The sequence below is a fragment of the Rhinolophus ferrumequinum genome, chromosome 15 (assembly GCF_004115265.2).
Source record: "Rhinolophus ferrumequinum isolate MPI-CBG mRhiFer1 chromosome 15, mRhiFer1_v1.p, whole genome shotgun sequence".
Lineage (NCBI taxonomy): Eukaryota > Metazoa > Chordata > Mammalia > Chiroptera > Rhinolophidae > Rhinolophus > Rhinolophus ferrumequinum.
In genome coordinates this window covers 44,493,995-44,515,176 of record NC_046298.1, presented here as the reverse complement: position 1 = coordinate 44,515,176, position 21,182 = coordinate 44,493,995, and the positions used below count along the sequence as shown (strand labels likewise).

The window sequence follows — 21,182 nt, the reverse complement described above, 5'->3', positions numbered from 1 at the left end:
AAAAAAAAAAAAAACACCTGACAAAACATCACACCTAAAACAAATAACAGTAACCATTAATATAATCAAATATTCAGTCAGTATTCAGATTTTCCTGATTGTCTGAATTTTTTTTTTCTGGTAGCTCTTTCTTTTTTAACAGTTTTATTGAGGTATAATTCACATACCACACAATTCACCCATTTAAAGTGTACAATTCAGTGGCTTTTAGTGTATCATAGAGTTGTGCATCCATCACCACAGTCAATTTTAGTACATTTTCATTATCCCAAAAAGAAACTCCACATCCCTTCGCCACCACTCCAACTGCCACAACCCCCAACTCCAGCCTTAGACAACCATAAGCTACTTTTTGTTCTGTAGATTTGCCTAGTCTGGACACTTCGTGTAAATGGAATGATACAATATGTGTAGTCCTTTGTGACTTGCTTCTTTCACATGGCATAATATTTTCAAGATTCATTCCTGTGTAGCACATATCAGTACTTAATTTCTATTTATTGATAAATAACATTCTATTGTATAGCTATACCATGTTGTATTTATTCAATTATCAGTTGATGGACATTTTAGGTTGTTTCTACTTTGGGACTATTATTAATAGTGCTGTTATGAATAGTCATGTAAAAGTTTTTTGGGGTACACGTATGTTTTTATTTCTCTTGGCATATGCTTAGGAATAGAATTGCTGGATCACATGCTAATTCTATGTTTAACTATTTGAGGGACTGACTCATAATTTTTAAAAAGTTTGTTTAAATCATCATCCAAATAAAATTCATACGTTGCATATTTGTTGCTATATCTCTTAAGAATCTTTTAATCTTCATATAGGTCTCCCTCCCTCTTTTTTCCCCCCTTGCTATGTGTTTGTTGATAAAACTGAGTTATTTGTCCTGTGGAGTTTCCAGCAATTTGGAATTTGTTGATTGCCTCTCTGTGATATCATTTAATATATTCTTCTGTCCTCTGTATTTCTTATAAATTAGTAGTTAGGTCAAGAAGTTGATTAGTTTTAAGTTCAATGTTCAGGCAAGAATACTTCATGAGTGGTTTTATGTATTTATCGGGAGGCAAAAAAAAAAAGCTCTCTTTTTGTGATATTAACCATTGATGATCATTCTCTAGATCCATATGTTCATTAGAGATTAGAAAATGGTAGTATTCCTTTTGGTATTAGCTGGAATACTTTCAAAAAGAGCCATGGGTGATTTGACTCCAACATAACCTCTTCTAAGCCCCTTCATATCCTACGCCAGAAGCCAGCCTTCTTAGATCGTGTACCTTCTAGATGAGTGTAAACTGAGCTGTCTTCCATGGTGTCTATTTGATCCATAAGAAATTCAGGCACCACGCTGGTTAAGAAATAGACGTCAGCAGCATCCCGTAAAGCCCCATTTGCCCATTTCCACAACCTCTAGAGGTTTGACTATCCTGACTTTAAGGTAATCACTTCCTTGCTGCTGCTTCTTTTTTTTTTTTTTAAGATTTTTTTATTGGGGAAGGGGAACAGTACTTTATTGGGGAACAGTGTGTACTTCCAGGACTTTTTTCCAAGTCAAGTTGTTGTCCTTTCAATCTTAGTTGTGGAGGGTGCCGTTCAGCTTCAAGTTGTCCTTTCAGTCTTAGTTGTGGAGGGCACAGCTCAGCTCCAGGTCCAGTTGCCGTTGCTAGTTGCAGGGGGCACAGCCCATCATCACTTGAGGGAGTCGAACCGGCAACCTTGTGGTTGAGAGGACTAGCTCCAACCAACTGAGCCATGCAGGAGCTCAGCGGCAGCTCAGCGGCAGCTCAGCTCAAGGTGCTGTGTTCAATCTTAGTTGCAGGGGGTGCTGCCCACCATCTCTTGCAGAACTCGAGGAATTGAACCAGCAACCTTGTGGTTGAGAGCCCACTGGCCCATGTGGGAATCGAACCGGCAGCCTTCGGAGTTAGGAGCACGGAGCTCCAACCGCCTGAGCCACTGGGCCGGCTCCACTTCCTTGCTTCTTGATAGTTTTACAACCTACGAGGTGTGATCAAACAATATGGTGAGTGTTTAAATAAAAAGAAATTGTTACAGTAAAAGACACATTAATCACTCTCAAAATACTCCCCCTTACTTTGAACACACTTATCCCATCGTTGTTACTGTTTTCTGAAGCAGTTCTGAAAGTCCTCTTTCGTGAGTGTCTTTAGTTGTGCTGTTGTGGCTGCCTTGATGTTCTGAATCATTTTGACTTTGGGGAAGAGCCAGAAGTCGAATGGTGCCAGATCCAGTGAATAAGGTGGATGAGGACACACCGTAATGTTTTTATTTGACAGAAATTGCCATATACCAGAAGCGATGTGTGACACAGAGCATTGTCATGATGGAGGATGATTTATGGCACACTTTAAAACACACCTCCTCTCAACCATAGTTCACACTTGACTGACTGCACCAAACAAGTTGAAACTTGTCACACACTGTTATGAAGGTTTGACATGCTGTTTCCCGTGTTGAAGATTCCTGCCTTGGCACTCGGCAACAGCATTCACCATATTTTTTTATCGCAGCAGAAAGGATCTATCACACATCGCTTCTGGTACAGCAATTTCTGTCAAATAAAAACGTTATGGTGTGTCCTCATTCACCTTATTCACTGGATCTGGCACCGTGTGACTTCTGGCTCTTCCCCAAAGTCAAAATGACCATGAAATAGTCATTTGAATCGATTCAGGACATCAAGACAACCACGACAGTGCAACTAAAGACCCTCATGAAAGAGGACGTCCAGAACTGCTTCAGAAAGTGGCAACAACAATGGGATGAGTGTGTTCCAAGAGAGGGGTAGTATTTTGAGGGGGACTGTTGAAAGTAAACTGACATCTTAAGACGTTTAACCATAGAGCTGGGAGGACTATGGAGTGGAGCTGGGCCCCTTGTTAACTCTCTAGTCGTGACTTCCTGTTGAAGTCTATGGTAACCACCATGGGGAGGGACTCGAGTAAAAGAAGCCATGTTGTGCTTGTTTCTTTCTCTCATGTAGGTGGCCGGTGAAGGGGCCACACACTCTTTGGGTTTTTTTCTTTTCCCCCGAATAAACCGTTTTCTTTTTGGTGGATAATCTGGGTAATTATTTGGCCAGTCGACAGGGATTAATGGCAATGTGTCTTTTACTGTAATAATTTTTTTAAAATTTAAACATTCACCATATTTTTTAATCACAGCTTGTATGTGTGTATCTTTATATCATACTGCTTTCCTTGTTTTATAGATTATCTATCTGTCTATATCTATCTATCTAAAGCTACAGTAACTGAGGCAGTGAGGTTAATGTGGAAGTGAATGACCAGTGAAATGTGGACAAAATGACCAGTGAAACAAAATAGAGTCCAGAAACATACCCACACATATATGGAACTTTAGTAAGTGACAGATACAATTGGATATCCATATGTTAAAAAATTAATTTGGATTCACACCTCATACCTGATATAAAAGAATCAACTCAAGATAAATTCCGTATGAATCTTAGGATGGATTTTTCTATCTCTATAAAAAACATCACTGGGATTTTGATAGGGTTTTCATTGAATCTATAGATTGATTTGAACAGTATTGACATCTTAACAATATTAAGCCTTCCAATTCATGGACATGGGATGTGTTTCCATTTATGTCTTCTTTAATTTCTTTCAGCAATATATTTTTTAAAAACTTTTATTTATTTTAAGTGTGTTTTTCCAGGAACCATCAGCTCCAAGTCAAATAGTTGTTTCAATCTAGTTGTGGAGGGTGCAACTCACAGTGGCCCAGGCAGGGATCGAACCGGCAACCCTGGTGTTACAAGCATCACACTCTAACCAACTGAGCTAATCGGCTGCCCCTCAGCAATATTTTATAAGTTTCATTGCACAAGTCTTTTACCTCCTTGGTTAATTCCTATTTTATTCTTTTTGATACTATGATAAATGGACTGAGCCAACATCCCTGAGTGATGGGGGCCTAGACTGGAATTCTGTGAGCTATTTCTTTTCTTTTTTAAAAAAATTTGTATAAGGCAAATATTTTATTTTATTATGCAAAGAACATGGAAGATTTAGTAAATATGTTCAATTCTAGTTTTAAAAAAAGGCAGCCTTTCTGTAAAAACAGAAGATACAACGTAAGATGAAAACCAGCAAAATTATACCCATGTGGGGTCCAACGGTGGAAAGTGAATAAAACACACATTCCCGCTCATAAAGATGGCAATTCTTCTAATGTGAGCTATTTCTAAGATTTTGGTCTTTGTGATGATCTCCCTATGAAAGATTGAGCCCATCATACACAATCTCCCTGTTTCAAGACCCATAATTTAACCACATTGAAAAGTCACTTTTGCCACATAAGGTAACACATTCACAGGTTCTAGGGATTAGGACGTGGACATCCTAGAGGAGGGTATTATTCTTTCTACCATACATGTTGCAAATATCTCCCACAACTCTATGGCTGACAGTTTACTCAATTAATGGCAACTTTTAATTGACGGAAGTAATTTTTGCCACATTTCTATTTTTTTTTAAATTTATTGGGGTGACAATTGTTAGTAAAATTACATAGATTTCAGGTGCACAATTCTGTATTACATCATCTATAAATCCCATTGTGTGTTCACCACCCAGAGTCAGTTCTCCTTCCATCACCGTATATTTGATCCACATTTCTGTTTTTAATTTAGTTCAATGTCAAAATTTCCCTTTATGATTGATGCTTTTTCTGTCCTGTTTAAGAAATCTGTGCCTACTCCCTAGTCATGCAGATATTCTCCTAGGTTTTTCACCTAGAAATGTTATTGTTTTACCTTTCACATTTAGAACTACAATCTGCTCTGAATAGATTTTTGCTTAATATGTGACATTTATTTCTATATAGATATCCAATTGCCCTAATAAGTACTAGTCATTTATTGAATAGAATGTCCTTTCTTTATAGTTTTGCAGTGCCTTCCTTGTAAATCAGGTATCCATATGTGTAAATATGTTTCTGAATTCTCCCAGTTGTATTCAAAGAACTTCCTGTGATAATGGAAATGTCCTATATCTGTTCTTCCAAGATGGTAACGCTGTGGCTACCGAGTACTGATATGTGGCTAGTGTGACTGAGGAACTAAATTATTAATGTTATTTAATTTTAATGAATTTATATTTAAATAGCTATATGTGGCTAGTAGCTACCATGTTTGCCAGAGCAGCACATTGCTTCATTGATCTATTTGTGCCATAGATCCCTGTGCTAATGCCGTACTCTCTTAATTACTGTAGCTTCATAATTAGTCTTTACATTTAGTTCTTCTCCATCAAGATCGTATTAACCATTCTAGGCCTTTTGTTTTTCACGTACATTTTAGAATCAGCTTGTCAATTTCCATAAAAATCCTGCTGTGATTTCAATAGGAAGTGCATTGAATCTATAGATCAAATTGGGGAGAATTGACATTGTTGTACTAGTGAGGCTTCCAATTTATGAACATGGTATATCCTTTCATTTTTTTAGAGTGTCTTTATTTTCTCTCAATACTGTTTTATATCGTGTGTGTGTGTGTGTGTGTGTGTGTGTGTGTGTGTGTGTATAAAGGTCTTGCTCAACTTTTGTTAAAATTATTCTTAGGAATTATGTGACTTTTGGTATTATTGTAGATGGCATTGCTTTTAAATTAATTATTATTTTTCTAGAGGCAGACATATTCTCGGTATCTTTTCCAGGGTGGAGACACCATGTTCTCATCCACATAAGGATAAAAGTGCTGGAGAGGCCTCAGGAGTTCTTGTAAGATTAGCCTTATTTTTCCTTAGCTCATACACCTAAAGTCTGCAGTTCTTGATATCCTTAAGGTCACGAAGGAAGGAGGCCCCATCCCAGCAGAAACAGCAACTAGAGCCCACCCAGGATGACATGGAAGCCCAGAATGAGAATTCCCAGCTGTCTAGTCCTTTGGATTCCAAATCCGTGATTCCTACTACCACCTCATCTTCGCAGTTCATAAAGTCCGAATTTTTGCCTACTGAGGAATTTAGTGGGGAAGGACAGAAGTTTGACAGTGGGTCATCAAACATTTTGTCCAATGAAGATCATGATGAAGCATTGGAGAAGATAGCCAAAGATGAGCCAAAGGGTGAAGCCCACAGTGACCAACCATCCTGGGCCAATAATATTGAGTACCTCCTGGCCCACGTGGCCTTATCTATGGGGCTGAGCACCATTTGGCGCTTTCCTTATCTGTGTTTTCACAACGGAGGTGGTAAGCCTGGGGACCAGGAATCTTGGACCCATTGAGGGGGTGAGGAGCCAGAGGCTTGTCCTCTAGGGCCTCTGAAATATGTAGGGACTGAGGATTTGGGATCCTGAATGGGGCAGGAACCAAGTATGTGAACATCTAGGACCTCAGGAGGATGGGAGCAGGATATCCAAACACTTGGGTTCATAAGGATGGTGGGGCCGGAGATCTGGATCGGGAATGGGAGAAACTATGTATCTGGGTCTTCCAGAAACTGGAGGCCAAGAGACTGGACACCCAGGATTGTGAGGGATGTAGAAACAGTTGAAGCCTGATGCCTGCAGCCCTGGGGGAGGCCACTGGTGGGGAACATGTTTTACTAGACCCCAGAAAAAGTCCAGGCACTGAAAAGCCACATGGTTCTCAGAGCCTCTCTTTGAATCCCCTGCACAGGGAGTTTTCTCATCATGTACACTGTCTTGCTCTTCTTGGTCGGGGTTCCTCTCCTCTTGCTGGAGATGGCAGCTGGTCAGAGGATGCGTCAGGGCAGCATTGATGTATGGAAGATCATCAGCCCCCGCATTGGTGGGGTGGGGTATACCAGCTTCATGGTGAGGAGCCCTCGGCTGCCCAGGCCTACCCTTTACACCCCACGCCCTCCCAACCCTTGTCTTGGAACGGGTCCCGTGATTTCACTCCCATGGGTCAAGTCCCTTCAGTTCCCTAATCCTCTGTCAAATCCCCTCCTTGCTGTTGGCCTACCTTCCTTCCCCTACCTCCAGAATTCGTCATGCTTCCTAGGTGTGCTTCATCGTGGGCTTGTACTATAGTGTGCTCATGGCTTGGAGTCTCTTCTATTTGGGTCAGTCTTTCCAGTCCCCACTGCCTTGGGCAATGTGCCCTTTACTGAGGAACTCCAGTCATTTTGGTGAGAAGAGAGGGAAGAAAAAGGCAAGTGGGAGGGCTGAGAAAAGGATGGGGGAATGAAGAAGGAAGAGGACCATTGAGAGAAGAGGGAAGAGCAGACAGATGATGGAATGGAATTGGAAGGAGGCAGGGATGGGGAAAAGGGGGAGGCACCTGGTCTTGCAGTTTCCTCCATGGCTAGTTCACCTCAGATCCTGAATGTATACGGACAACACCCACCACATACTTCTGGTACCGGCATGTGCTGAAGGCCACGGATGAAATTGCGATAGATGGGCTACCAGCCCTGCATCTCAGTGTCTCTCTCTTTGTGACCTGGTCGATTATCTGCATCTCCATAATCAAAGGCCTCAAGTCCAGTTGGAAGGTGAGCTACCCCTGACTTACTAATCTGAAGGACTCCCTTCTAACTGAGACCCCCCCCTAATATTCTCCTGCCTTGATGCCTGTAGGTCTCCAACTTCTCGTTCCTTCTAATCTGACCAATGATTCCCAGTGGCCTGTGATCCTCCTATCCTAGCTTCTGCCTTTGCTGAACTCTATTTCTGAATCACACTTCCTACTCAGGTGATGTACGTCTCAGTATTCCTTCCCTGCATCGTCCTCTTCTGTCTCCTTATCCGGAGTCTCATGCTGAAAGGCTCAATGTTTGGTCTCAAGATTTTGTTGGCTGCCAAGGTGAGGTATCCGCCCCCCTTCGATCCTCTTATCAAACCGGGGTCAGGGACAGTATGTTTGTCAGTCTGATAGAGGCCCTTCTAGCTCCCTCTTTAACTCCCTTCCTCTCATCTTCCGTTGCCATCACAGTTTACCGCTCCTCTCTGTATATCCCAACCTGCATGGCACTTCTCCCCCTCAGGTGCCAGCCCTGTACTCGGTGAAAGTGTGGCGCCGGACAGGGAATCAGCTCTTTTTGTCCCTGGGCTCTGGCTTTGGCAGCTTCACTGCAATCAGCTCATATATCCCTCGGAACCACAACTGTGTCATGGATGCCATTGCTGTGGCTCTTCTCAACTTGATGACCTCAGTGACTGCTACGGTGTTTGTATTTGCCATAATGGGCCACGTGGCCACAGAGAAGAACGAAAAATGTTACCTGACGTGAGTCCAATCTTTCATATGGAGATCGGCACAAAGACCAGTCTTAGAAATAGCTCACATAAGTCCGGTCTAGGCCCCCATCCCTCAAGGATGTTGGCTCAGTCAATATGGGTCCCTCGGATTGGAACATCCTAAACCTTAAAAACACCTGAATGTCTCCAACTCTATCTCTTTCAGGGCTGCCTTTCTAAACTAGGAAAACCCCAAACTTGGAGGTTTTCAAAGGTGTGTTTGCCCCATTCTTATGTGGGGACTGTCATGGAAAAATTAGGGGATACTTTCTGCTGAACCATTAGACAACACATAGCACCAGGGCCCCTATAGCCTATTAATTCTCCCATGACATTCATTTAAAAATTACTTATTAGACATTTATGTACAAAACATCTCTTATCTACCAACCCCTGCGCTGAGATCTGGAAACATAGCCAATGGTGAATCAGACTACCATCCCCGCCCTCAGGAAGAGCAGTCTTTTGAAGAAGCAGATAATCACAAACTAGATGATAACTGATAGGGATGAGGGACCTACTAACTCCCTGAGGCAGTCAGAGAAGGCTTCCTAGCGGAGGCAATCGTGAGCTGAGTTTTCTCCTGACTAATAACCACTCCTAGTATTCTTACAAATTGTTCCCATTCATAGACTATGTATAAAAACATACCATCTTTTAAAAAATGGATCATACCATACTACTTTTTCTGATCTTATAAAAATAGGCCTGAACTGCTTTCCATGGCAGTAGAGTTCAGTGAGCTGAATAAGGAGCTGTAGGAATTTGCCATGTGGACAATGGGTGTGGAGGTAGAATTGGGGTACACTGAATGGGGGTAGAGTGGGGTAGTTTTGGGCAGAGGGAACATCATGTGCCAAAGATCCTGAGACAAGGGAGAGCATCGCAAGTTGAAGATTTAATAGCAGAGTGTAGCTGAGGTGTAGAAGGTGAGGAGACTTGTGAGTTAAGAGGCTGGAGAGGCAGGTGGAGAAAGCTGAGAAGCGTTGATGATATCCTGAGATTGTCTAGCAGCAGGCAAGTGTCCTAAGGCCCTCAGTGACACTGTGGGAGGACCCCTGCAGAGGTCTATTTAAGTCAGAGGTCCTCTGGCCTCACACAAATACCTTTGTGATTGTGGAAGTAGGGTGTCTGGCAGTGCCCGCTAGGAGCCCGGAGACCTAGCTTTCAATGCAGGCTTTTCTTTATCCCGCTCAAAAACGAAGCTAGTGATTTCCCTTCTCGTATAGAAGATGAGAGAGGAGAAGTTATCTTAAAGGCCCAGGCGGTTTTATATGATTCTACCCCTGTCCCCAGGAATGCCAAGACAGTGATGAATCTGGTAGCTACTGGGGTGCTGTCTCCTGAGTTCCAGTTCCCAGAGAGTCTGTATCAGCGTATTGGCTCCATCTACCCCACGTGGTTCAGCAACCTCTCTGAACAAGTCCAAAGCATGGTCCTACCCTACTTACACAATTGTAACTTAGCTGAGCAATTGAAGGAGGTAGGTAAGGGCTGGGGACGGAGCCCTAGAGTTCCCCTCAAAGCCCCCAGTGCGCTAGAAACTTCAGCGATCCGCGGGTATCTGTAGAATCCTGAAAGGCCATTCTCAGCAGCATCCTGGACAACCAAGATCAGGTTTACAGTCTCCTTTTGTGACAAGACAATTGTAGCCTCTGTAGCACCAAGCACTAGCGTTCACAGAAGCCTGCTTGCTTCACCCCGAAAGAGTTGTTAGGCCAGCAGCTGTTGTAGGAGGAAGCTGTCATACCTCAAGGCCAGAGGCGTATAATAATGTCCATGAACAGTGCTACAGATAGTTTCCTAGGGCAGGGGGTGCGGATGGAGTTAGGACTCCACAGAGTGACCTCAGAACCTTCACCATTCCTCCCTTCACCTACAGGTTATGGAGGGTCCAGGTGTGACCATTGTGGCCTTTACTGACATCATTTCTCTGTTTTCTGGATTTACCTTCTGGGCCATCATGATCTTCATGTTGCTGGTGACCATGGGGCTGAGCACCATGATAGGGATCATGCAGGGTATCATTATTCCTCTCCAGGACACTTTCTCTTCCCTCCGGAAACATACAAAGCTGCTCACAGGTACTCCGACCTATGAACCCACTCTAAGCTGTGGCCATCGTGTGGCTTCACCCGCCTGTGACTCATACAACCCAGCTTGCATTCTGACCTCGATCCACATCTGATGTTTCCCTCCAGTGGGTGTCTGTGTGCTTATGTTCCTGGGCAGCCTCATTTTCGTGGGACCCTCGGGCAGCTACTATGTGAACCTGCTGGATGATTACTGGGTGTCTCTGCCCCTCTTCTTCATTCTCATCTTGGAGAACGGGGCCATGGCCTGGATCTATGGGGCCAGGAGGTGAGGTCCCAAACCCAAGAGCTGCTATGCCCCCACATAGCTAGGGTCCCTAGGGAGCACTGGCCCCTCCTGCACTTACCAGCAGGTCTCTGGTCCCAGGGCGATGGAGAGTTCCTAGGAGGTCGGGAAGGAGACAAGCATAGGCTTGTTTCCTTAGAAAACAGATGTAAAATGGAAGAGTGGTGAACAGCCTACAACAAGTCCTAGGGCTCCTGAGCCCTACTTTTAACCAGAGTAGTGTGTACTCTGAAACATGTAATCCCTTGCTTTTCAAAACGTGCTCTCTGGACCAGCAGCTTATTAGAAATGCAGACCCTCAGGCTCATCCCAGACCTTTGAATCTCTATCTGCATTTTAACAAGAGCCCCACGTGATTTCTATGCACACTGACATTTGAAAAGCACCATATAATCCAAGGGTGGCAGCATTTCCAGGGGGTAGTCATTCTTGGCATCAGTTCACTTACTCATATTCTCACTCTCAAAAATATTTCTTAGGGCCTCCCATGTGCCAAGTAGGCCTTATGGTGAATACTGGAGATACTGGGGTAAATTACATTTAGTTTCTGTTCTCAGAGTCCAAAGAGGAAAAGATATGTAAGCAGACCTTGGGCAGAGTGGTAAGTCTATGGCAGGACAAGGGCACCGTAGGAACATACGGTAGATGGTCCTCTGAAGAAGATTAAAGAGTCAGGCAAGGAGGGAATGCAGAAACAGGATGTAGACAGGAGAAGGGGAGTTTACCAAAGGAGAGAGAGAGAAGGGTATTCTAGGCAGAAGGAACCTGACTTACATACGTATTTGGGTTAAGAAGGTGCACCAAAGAAAGCTGGATACACAGGCTTGAAGAAACCACATTTAGGAAGTTGGCTTTCATCCTGAGGGTGAAGGGGGATGGAAATTTTTTTTTTTTTAAATCACAGGGCTGGGACAGAAATTAGCCTGAAAAGGGATGGATTAGAGGCAAGGAGACTGGTTGTGGAAGTGAACAGAAAGGTCTAAGAAATGTTAAGGGATCTCTCCTAGGCGAGGTTTGGACTAAACCCTCCCCCAAGGCCTGAACAGCTCTCCCAAAGCCTTATGGCCCTTCCTCCCAGATTGCTTGCAGACCTGATTATCATATTGGACCGCCCTGTCTCCCCCATCTATCGTTGGCTGTGGTACTTTATATCTCCGTTTGTACTGCTGGTCCTGTTTGTCAGCACCCTGATTCATCTGTATACAAACACCCTCACCTACTTGGCCTGGAACTCAAGCACTGTGAGCATCCCTCTGCAGATCCCAGAACCCCCTAGGGAGTGGGGACAAGACTTTTCAATCCACTCATGCCTCTAGGACTCAGTCATCTCATTCCCTGATTCCCTTGACATTCAGTTATCTAGTCTCTTGCCTGGGTTCGTCTCCTACCCTCACCCCTTGAATTCCATTTCAAAGTACCTGGACATTCTAAACCTCCCTCTCTTTCTCCAGTCAGATGAAGTGATCCGAAATTACCCATCATGGGCTGAAGTCTTGCTTGGAGTCCTCATCGGCATTACCATCTTGCCCATTCCTGCCTACTTCTTCTACACCCTCCTTAATGTGTCCATCCCGGTCTCCACGAGCCACAGTAAGGCCACAATTATCTTTAAATCTGAAGATAAAGGGGGCTCATCATCAAAGTCCTCTCATGGCTTCCCATGAGGTAAAACCTAAAGAATATTGGTAAAACGGATAACTAACCAGGGGACAAATGTTCTGCCATGGGAGTAATTCTTCTTGGAAATAAAAGACTTGGTTCATTTGGCAAAACATCTTTTCTTTTTCACAGTGGAACTCCCTGGCTGGCAACTTGACATTAGAAGACATAACCTTGGCAACCGCTAATGTAACTGGACCCAAAGATCGTTTGTTTTTCTGGATTGGGAAAGTTTTTCTGGACTGATGAGTCATTCCCCGCATCTTCCACACGTTCCCTCACCAGACCTGTAATGATGGTGTTCTTTGACTTCCAGTATTTGACTGATGGTGACTGTTGACCCTACTTTTCCTAGGCCACCTTCCTCTTGGAGTTGGTCTGTGTAAGATGTGCTCCCTATGAAACTAGGGCAGAAATGGTTCTGGCAAATAAAACAGTTCTGTGAAAATTTACTTTTATCATAAAAACGTTTCCAACTCCCAGTCTTGCCTTCCATTGACTCTGTTAAATTCAAATGCTAGAATCTCGGGTCTTCCCTGCCTAGTGCTTCCTATAAGTAAACTGGCCCAGGCAGACACAATTGGCTCAAAAAAGAGTGGGTTCATTGATTTGGCAAAGTGGTTAACTATCTGCTAATTTTGACTTCCTCATATATCTCTTAAATACTTGATTATTTAAAAAAAAAATTTGGGGGGAGGTAATATTGGGGAACCGTGTGTTTCTCTAGGGCCCATCAGCTCTAAGTAGTTGTCCTTAAATCTAGTTGTGGAGAATGCACTCAGCTCCAACTCCAGTTACCGTTTTCAGTCTAGTTGTGGAGGGCACAGCCCACCATCCCATGCGGGAATTGAACCGGCAACCTTGTTGTTAAGAGCTTGTGCTCTAATCAACTGAGCCATCTGGCCGCCCCAATACTCGATTATTTTACCTAATCTACCAACGGGCTTAAAACTCTACACAACATCAGGTATTTTCACTAAGGTGGTGTAGGACCCAGGAGGAAGGGTATTTGGCAAGAAATGATGGGAAGAAAAGAGTTTGACTGTGGAGATTGAAGAAAACCCAAGGAGGACTTCATATGGGGCAATGTGACAATAAAATAAGACAAACAAAACACACCATGTTATAAGATACCTAAAATATAAGATTTAGTTTAACAATTCTCTTTAAATACACAGATGAGCTTAGAAGAAATTAAGGGAAATCTTTAAGAGGCCAAAAATTAAGCCTAAGCTTGAATTCAGATAGGTAAGCAAGTGTTAAAGCTAGTAACTGCTTTGAAGCATTTGCCACTCTTTGGTAACTTAAGTGATTTTGGTTTTAAAGGTAGGTGAAGACAAAGCCTTGGGTCCGTGAAAGAAAAGGAAGCCCCATTCATAGAAAGTTGAAGGGTTACACCCTCTGTCAAGAGTTAGATATAGTCCTGTCTCTGATAGGCGGGAAGCAGTGTCTGTTTTGAGAATTTGTAATGCCAAACCTTCTCTCATGCGGGATTTTGGTTCAAATTCAAACCCAAATTGAGAGTAATATAAAAGGTTCCTGGTTAATAGCATCTTGCCCCCAGAATCTGTCATGAATAATCTCTGGGGGAAACAAAACTTCTACCAGGCCTCATAGAATTCTCCCAGATAAACTTTCAATGAACACAAGGTCACAAAAAGAAATCACAAAACGCACAAGGAAACAAGGCACCCTGAGGGAGGATTAGCATAATCAATGAGTAGCAGAATCAGACCTGTAAAGATCTAACTTACTGGAATTACCAAGTACAAAATATAAAATAAATATGCTTAATATAAAGACAAAGAGAGGGAGTTGAAATTAAGAACGAGGAAACAGTGTATTTGAAAAAGAACCAAAAAAAAAAAAAAAGAGCTTCTAGAAATGAAAAAAATCACTAAGATTAAAAAACATCAATGGATGGGTTAAACAACCAATTAGAAAACTAAGGAAAGAGACAAATCTGAAGAAATTACCAATACCATAGCCCAGAACAACTACGTTATTGAAAATATGAGATTAGGGCCGGCCCGGTGGCTCAGGCGGTTGGAGCTCCATGCTCCTAACTTCGAAGGCTGCCAGTTCGATTCCCACATGGGCCAGTGGGCTCTCAACCACAAGGTTGCCAGTTCAACTCCTCGAGTCCCACAAGGGATGGTGGGCTGTGCCCCCTGCAACTAGAAACGGCAACTGGACCTGGAGCTGAGCTGCGCCCTCCACAACTAAGACTGAAAGGACAACAACTTGACTTGGAAAAAAGTCCTGGAAGTACACACTGTTCCCCAATAAAGTCCTGTTCCCCTTCCCCAATAAAATCTTTAAAAAAAAAATGAAAATGTAACAAAAGAAAAAGCCATACAATTGGACATTTTTTAAAAATCACATTTAAAGAAAATCATGGGTCAAGGACTACATCATAATAAAAATGAGAAGCTTCGTAGAAGTATGCAGTAAAAACTACATATCAGGAAGGCCGGATGGCTCAGTTGGTGAGAGCGTGAGCGTGGTTCAGTTCTCCATGGGATGGTGGGCTGCGCCCCCTGCAACTAAAGATTGAAAACAGTGACTGGAGTTGGAGCTGAGCTGCACCCTCCACAACTAGATTGAAGGACAATGATTTGACTTGGAGCCGATGGGTCCTGGAAAAAACAGTTACCCAATAAAATAATTAAAAAACAAAACAACTACATATCAAATTGGTGGGAGGAAGCCAGCTTGGTAAATTAATTTTAAAATATTAAAAAAGAATTTAAAAAGTTGATAAGCTAAACATCCAACTTAAGAAGCTAGAAAAAGAACTGAATAAATCCAAAATAAATAGAGGGAAGAAAATAGGGTCAGCAAAGTCAAAAACTGAATCTCTAAATAAATTTTAAAAATCTGGTTTTTACAAATACAGCAGAGATTCCAAAGAGTTAATAAAAGAATTTAATGAACAACTTTAAGCCTTGAAATTTTTAAATGGAGTGATAACCCTTACCTGGAGAGCCAGGATTTCAGATTGCCTAATAATTCGGGGTGGGTTGCCTTTGAGAAGGTTGTGGGGTAGGGGGTGGGATTTGAAGTTTGGGGTGGCTCATCAGAGAAGAACTGTTGTGTCAGGTACCATTTTCTCTGGACATCCTCATTTACTCCTCCTGCTACGAGGTTAATTTGGCCCTTGAAAGAACGTAGCTATGGAGGAGTTAAGGAGCACCGCCCACTAGGAGGGTGTGCTTCTGCCTGTTGACACCCATTGTCTCTTACCTCTCCTCTTGGCCCTGCCCACTCATTCCTCTCTTGGCTCCACCTCTCAACGAAAAGCAGTACAGTGAGTTAGGAGTTAGAGACTCCAGTCTTCCTTGACGACGCTCTCTCCATAGAATACCCCAAATCCAGTCTTTAATTCTTTCTGCTTTCTACTTTGCCTCCCAAGCTTCCTTTTGTCCACAGGTCTAAGATTTTCATTTATAATAGCTGTACTGAGCTTTAATCTATATACCATACAGTTCCCAAAATTTTTTTCACAATGCCACCTATTTAGAGCTTACGATTCATTGGTTTTTTTTTTTAGTATTCAGAGAGCTGTAGGTAGGTATTCAGAGAGCTGCTGAATTTTATCAAATGCGTTTTCACCTTGTTGATAGATTTTCTGATATGGAACCATCCTTGTGGAGTCAATCCTTTTTAGCCATAATGTATTATTTTTTTGACATATTGCTGAATTCTATTTGCTAATATTTATTTAACTTGTTCATCTAATCATTGAAGACGAAATTTTTTTCTATCACTTTTAGATTTTAGTGTTAAAGTTATGCTAGCTTCATAAAGTAAAGTGAGGGCCTCTCCAGCTTTTTTTGTAATTTAGGCCAGTGTTTCTCCAACTTTAATATGCCTAAGAAACACCTGGAGAGCTTGTTAAAAAAACAGATTCTTGGGCTCCACCTCTAGTGATTCTGATTGAATGGGTCTGAATTATGATCCATTAATTTGCATTTGTAGCAAGGTCCCAGGTAGTGCTAATGGTTCATGGACCACACGGAGCAGCATGCTTTAATTGACACTATAACCACCTGCTTTTTAAAAGTTAAATAGAACTCAGCTCTGAACCCATCTGGTCCCAGAGCCTATTTCAGAGTCTACAAGTAAATCTTCCCAATTTTTTCCATTAATTCCTCTCCCCCAACCCAAATTCTTTTTTTTTTTTTAAAGATTTTATTGGGGAAGGGGAACAGGACTTTATTGGGGGAACAGTGTGTACTTCCAGGCCTGTTTTTCCAAGTCAAGTTGTTGTCCTTTCAGTCTTAGTTGTGTCGGGCGCAGCTCAGCTCCAGGTCCAGTTGCTGTTTTCTAGTTGCAGGAGGCACAGCCCACCATCCCTTGTGGGACTCGAGGAGTTGAACCGGCAACCTTGTGGTTGAGAGCCCACTGGCCCATGTGGGAATCGAACCGGCAGCCTTCAGAGTTAGGAGCATGGAGCTCCAACCGCCTGAGCCACCGGGCTGGCCCACCAACCCAAGTTCTTGAGTCACTTTTAGTAATTTACATTTGCTAGATACCATCAGTGTCCTCTAGAGTTTCAGGTTTGTTGACCTAGAATTTCATATATGATTCCCTTAAAATTCTCTCTAATTTCTATGTCTTTTTTCTAATTCTTAATTTTGTATACTTTTTTCCTCTCACTTTTTAAAAAAAAAATCAGGCTCACAAGTAGCATTTGGATTTATTTATCATTTTTACTTTTTTCATTTTCTACTGTGTTAATTTCACCACTTATCTTTATTATAATTTCCCTTTTCCTAGGTTGTTTTGTTGTTATTCTGATTTCTTAAGGGGAATATTAAGTTTTTTTTCATCTTTAGTCTTTAATAATAAAGTTACTTAGATTATAATTTTTTGCTGTGTTCCAAAGGTTTTGGTATGAAACATTCTCCCATTTATGATACCTGGAAACTTGTGATTTTTCATTTAGTTTCTTTTTAATCTAAGGATTTTCCAGAAGTATATTTCTTAATTTCCAAGTTACTTTATCTCTTTTAAAATTATATATATATATATATATATACATATACATATATACATATATATACATATACATATATGTATATATATATATATATATCATTAAAACATTAAGTTGTATTTGTTGTTTGCATTACTGAATTTCTCTATGCACTCCATTACCTTTTTTCCCTATTAGATCTAACAATTCTAAAAGAGATGACCAATTTATCCTTGGTCTTGTAATAGTTTTTGTTTTATGTATTTAGCTCTCCGATTTTTTAGTATATATGGGTTTATGGCTTCTATATTTTTTTAGAGCATTAGGCATTTCCTTGATTTTAACTTTATTACTTTACTAATTTTCTGGATATTAGCTATTGAACATTTCCATGTAATGTGTTCAGTACTTTTAACCTTAAATTCTGTCTTCCCTGATATTAATATTGCAATTCTCACTTTGTTTTTGTTTGCATTGACTTTGTTTCACTTTGCCCATGCCTTTGTTTTCAACTATTTTTCTTCTTCTTGTTTTATTATGTTAAGAACATTACTTGTGAAGAGCACATAGTTGGGTTTTACTTGAATCCCATTCTGCAGTCTCTGGCCTTGAATAGGGGAATTCAGTCTATTTATATGTAATGTAATGACTGATATGCTTGGTTTCATTCCTTTGATCTTTATTTTTGTTGTTTCTCCTTTATCATTTTTCTTAATTTTTTTCTGAGTTAATCAAATTTATATTCATTTTTCCTCTTCTTGATTTGGAGTTTTTGTTGCACTTTCCCCTTAGTGGTGATATTCATTTCCACAAATCTATTTCTCTCATAAAGTAAGGTACATACTATTTCTGCCACCGAGATATCCCATTTCCCTCACCCTCTCACCTCCAATAAGATGAGACATTCAGAACTCTTTCTTCCCCTCTTTTTTTCACCCCTAATTCCTAGATTTTTGCAGAGATTGTAGGGAGCTAAACGTATTAAACTTCTCTGACAGTTTATCACTTTTAAATAAAAAACCTCCTACTTACAGAATTTTTACACATGCCCAAGCAGCTTATCACTATATAGTATTTATTACTAAACATATATACATACATGTATATACGAGGTCTGACAATTAAGTTCGTGAACTTGTTGCAAGGATATTGCTAACCTTTTTTTGATATTAGAGGGATTATTCATTTTGAATTTGTACCAACTGGACAAACACTTAACCAAGTTTACTATTTGGAAGTGCTGAAAAGGCTGCATGAAAAAGTTAGATGAAAATGACCTGAACTTTTCGCCAACAATTCATGGCTCTTGCATCATGACAATGCACCAGCTTACATAGTGTTGTCTGTGAGGGAGTTTTCAGTTAGTAAACAAAGTAACTGTATTGGAACACCCTCCCTACTCACCTGATCTGGCCCCGAATGACTTCTTTCTTTACCTGAAGATAAAGGAAATATTGAAAGGAAGACATTTTGATGAAATTCAGGACATCAAGGGTAATACGATGACAGCTCTGATGGCCATTCCAGAAAAAGAGTTCCAAAATTGCTTTGAAGGGTGGATTAGGCACTGGCATTGGTACATAGCTTCCCAAGGGGAGTACTTCGAAGGTGATCACAGTGATATTCAGCAATGAGGTATGTAGTACTTTTTCTAGGATGAGTTCGTGAACTTAAAAGTCAGACCTCATACTTAAAAGTTCCTGAATAATCTATGTTTTAAATTTTAAATGAATAAAAATTAAGTTCAATTTAAAACTTATTCCCTCAGTAATATTAGCCACATTTCAAGTACTCATAGCCACACCACTGTATTAGACAACACAACTCTAGAGTAATCACCAAAAAATAAAAAAAATAAGTACACCTAAAAAGGCAATAGAGAAGATAAATGACAACAGAAAATATATATTTGATAAATACCAGAAAAGAGGAAAAGAGAAGAGACAAAGAGAAACAAATGGCAAGAGGATAGGCATAAACCAAACCACATCAATAATTACATTAAATAATCTCCCCACTTAAAAGGCAGAGATTGCCAGACTAGATAATGCAACACTCAAACATATCCTGTTTACAAGAGATGTCCTGTATAAAGACACAGATAGGCTTAAAGAGAACGGAAAAATATACCGTGCAAACAGTCATAAGAAAGCTGGTGGGGCTATATTAATATCAAATGAAGTCAGGAGAAGTAATTCCAGAGATTAAGAAGAGCATTTCATAATGACAAAAGGGTCAATTCAGCAGGAAGACTGAATTATCTAATGTTTATGTACCTCATAACAGAGTTTCAAAATCAAGAAAAAAAATCAGAACAAAAGAAGATAATAGATAAATCTATAAAGAAATAGGTAAATTCATAATCATAGTTGCAAATTTCAAGAATTCCCTCTCAGTAGCTGATAGTAAAGGAAGAAAATACACATTTAAAGTATCAGGAATAAAAAAAGGAGCATTATTAGAGATCCTGTAGACATTAAATTGATAATAATGAAATATTGTGATCAAATTTATACCAATAAATTCAATAATTTAAAGGAAATGGACAAAGTCCTTGAGAGGCACAAATTACCTGCCCCTTAGGTAGAATCCCCAGGGTCATTTACCCCAGGTTCATGCGATTAGATTCCAATCCCTGTCCAGCTGCTTGATACTCAGCTACACTCAGCTTGGGCAGCCGAGTTTCCTTTCCAGTCCTCTGGTTTGCAAATAGCACAGGGGACTGGTCTCTACCACGTTTCCTTTCCTCTACTTCCCCTTCAGGAGTGTCTCAAAGCTGATGGATCTGATAGACAAGAGGGAGCTGCCTCAGGATGTCAAGCCCCAAAAGACATCCTGCTCCTGCTTCCTCCACCCCCCAGCTACCTAGACTGGATCGACAACCTCCCTCAACACCTCAAGTACCAGGTCATCTACCATCAAGGCATAGAAAGAAAAGGTGTGTTTGAGGGGGTGGCTGGATGGCTCAGTTGGTTAGAGCACGAGCTCTCAACAACAAGGTTGCCGGTTCAATTCCCACATGGAATGGTGGGCTGCGCCCCCTGCAACTAATGATTGAAAACGGCAACTGGACTTGGAGCTGAGCTGCACCCTCCAGAGCTAGAGTGAAGGACAATGATTTGACTTGGAGCTGATGGTCCTGGAAAAATACACTGTTCCCCAATATTCCCCAATAAAAAAAAAATAAAGATTGTGGCTCTAAGACAAGTCATAATTATTTGTAAAAAAAGAAAGAAAAAAAGAAAAAAAAAAGGTGTGTTTGGGGTCAGGAGGGTGCTTCCCAAAGTTCCCAGAGGGCACTGGGAAATGTATTTCCCAGGCGACCTGTAGGCCACCAACCTTCTGAGATAGGTAACAGTTGTCATTGTTTCCATTATCATTTTGTGTAATCCAGGCTCTTGCTAAGTTGCCATTCTATTTAATTTTCACACCAATCCTAGGACCTTTATTTGTTAAAGGAGGAAACTGAGGCCCCAAGAGGTGAGGCTCACAAGGCTTATGAAACCAAGAAGTGAAACACAGTGCTCTGCCATCCACCCACACTCTGTGAATCTTTCTTCTGCCCAAGACAGACATTGCTAATCGATTACTGCACCATTCTCCACACCTACCCCCATCCAGACTTTCCACTGCCTCAGAGGCCTTGTCCCCCACAATTCTAGGAGGGCCCTGGCTGGGCATTCGCAAGCTGTCTCATTGCTCCCTGGTGCCTCTTTCTAGGCCATGCTCCTCTTGGCACTGCCTATCATGGGGCTGAGCACCTTGACAAGACTCTTGGGAGGCATTGTCTTTCCCCTCCAGAATTCCATCTCAATCTTCCATCTCCATCACAGTATCTTGCTGCTCTCAGGTACTGTGGATTCTCACCCCAGTGAAAACCATGCTCTGCAGCACCGCCTC

The 21,182-nt window shown here is 41.4% G+C and overlaps 1 protein-coding gene across 1 annotated transcript; it reads left to right on the top strand.

The window, feature by feature from the left end:
• The first annotated feature begins 6,742 nt into the window (after positions 1 to 6,742).
• LOC117035398 (orphan sodium- and chloride-dependent neurotransmitter transporter NTT5-like) lies at positions 6,743 to 12,628 on the top strand. Its single transcript, XM_033129273.1, has 10 exons — positions 6,743 to 6,835; positions 7,333 to 7,518; positions 7,719 to 7,829; positions 8,011 to 8,252; positions 9,560 to 9,746; positions 10,146 to 10,284; positions 10,465 to 10,624; positions 11,721 to 11,883; positions 12,094 to 12,232; positions 12,618 to 12,628. The coding sequence occupies exons 1-10, from the start codon at positions 6,743 to 6,745 to the stop codon at positions 12,626 to 12,628; spliced, it is 1,431 nt and encodes a 476-aa protein (XP_032985164.1).
• The last annotated feature ends 8,554 nt before the right edge of the window (positions 12,629 to 21,182 follow it).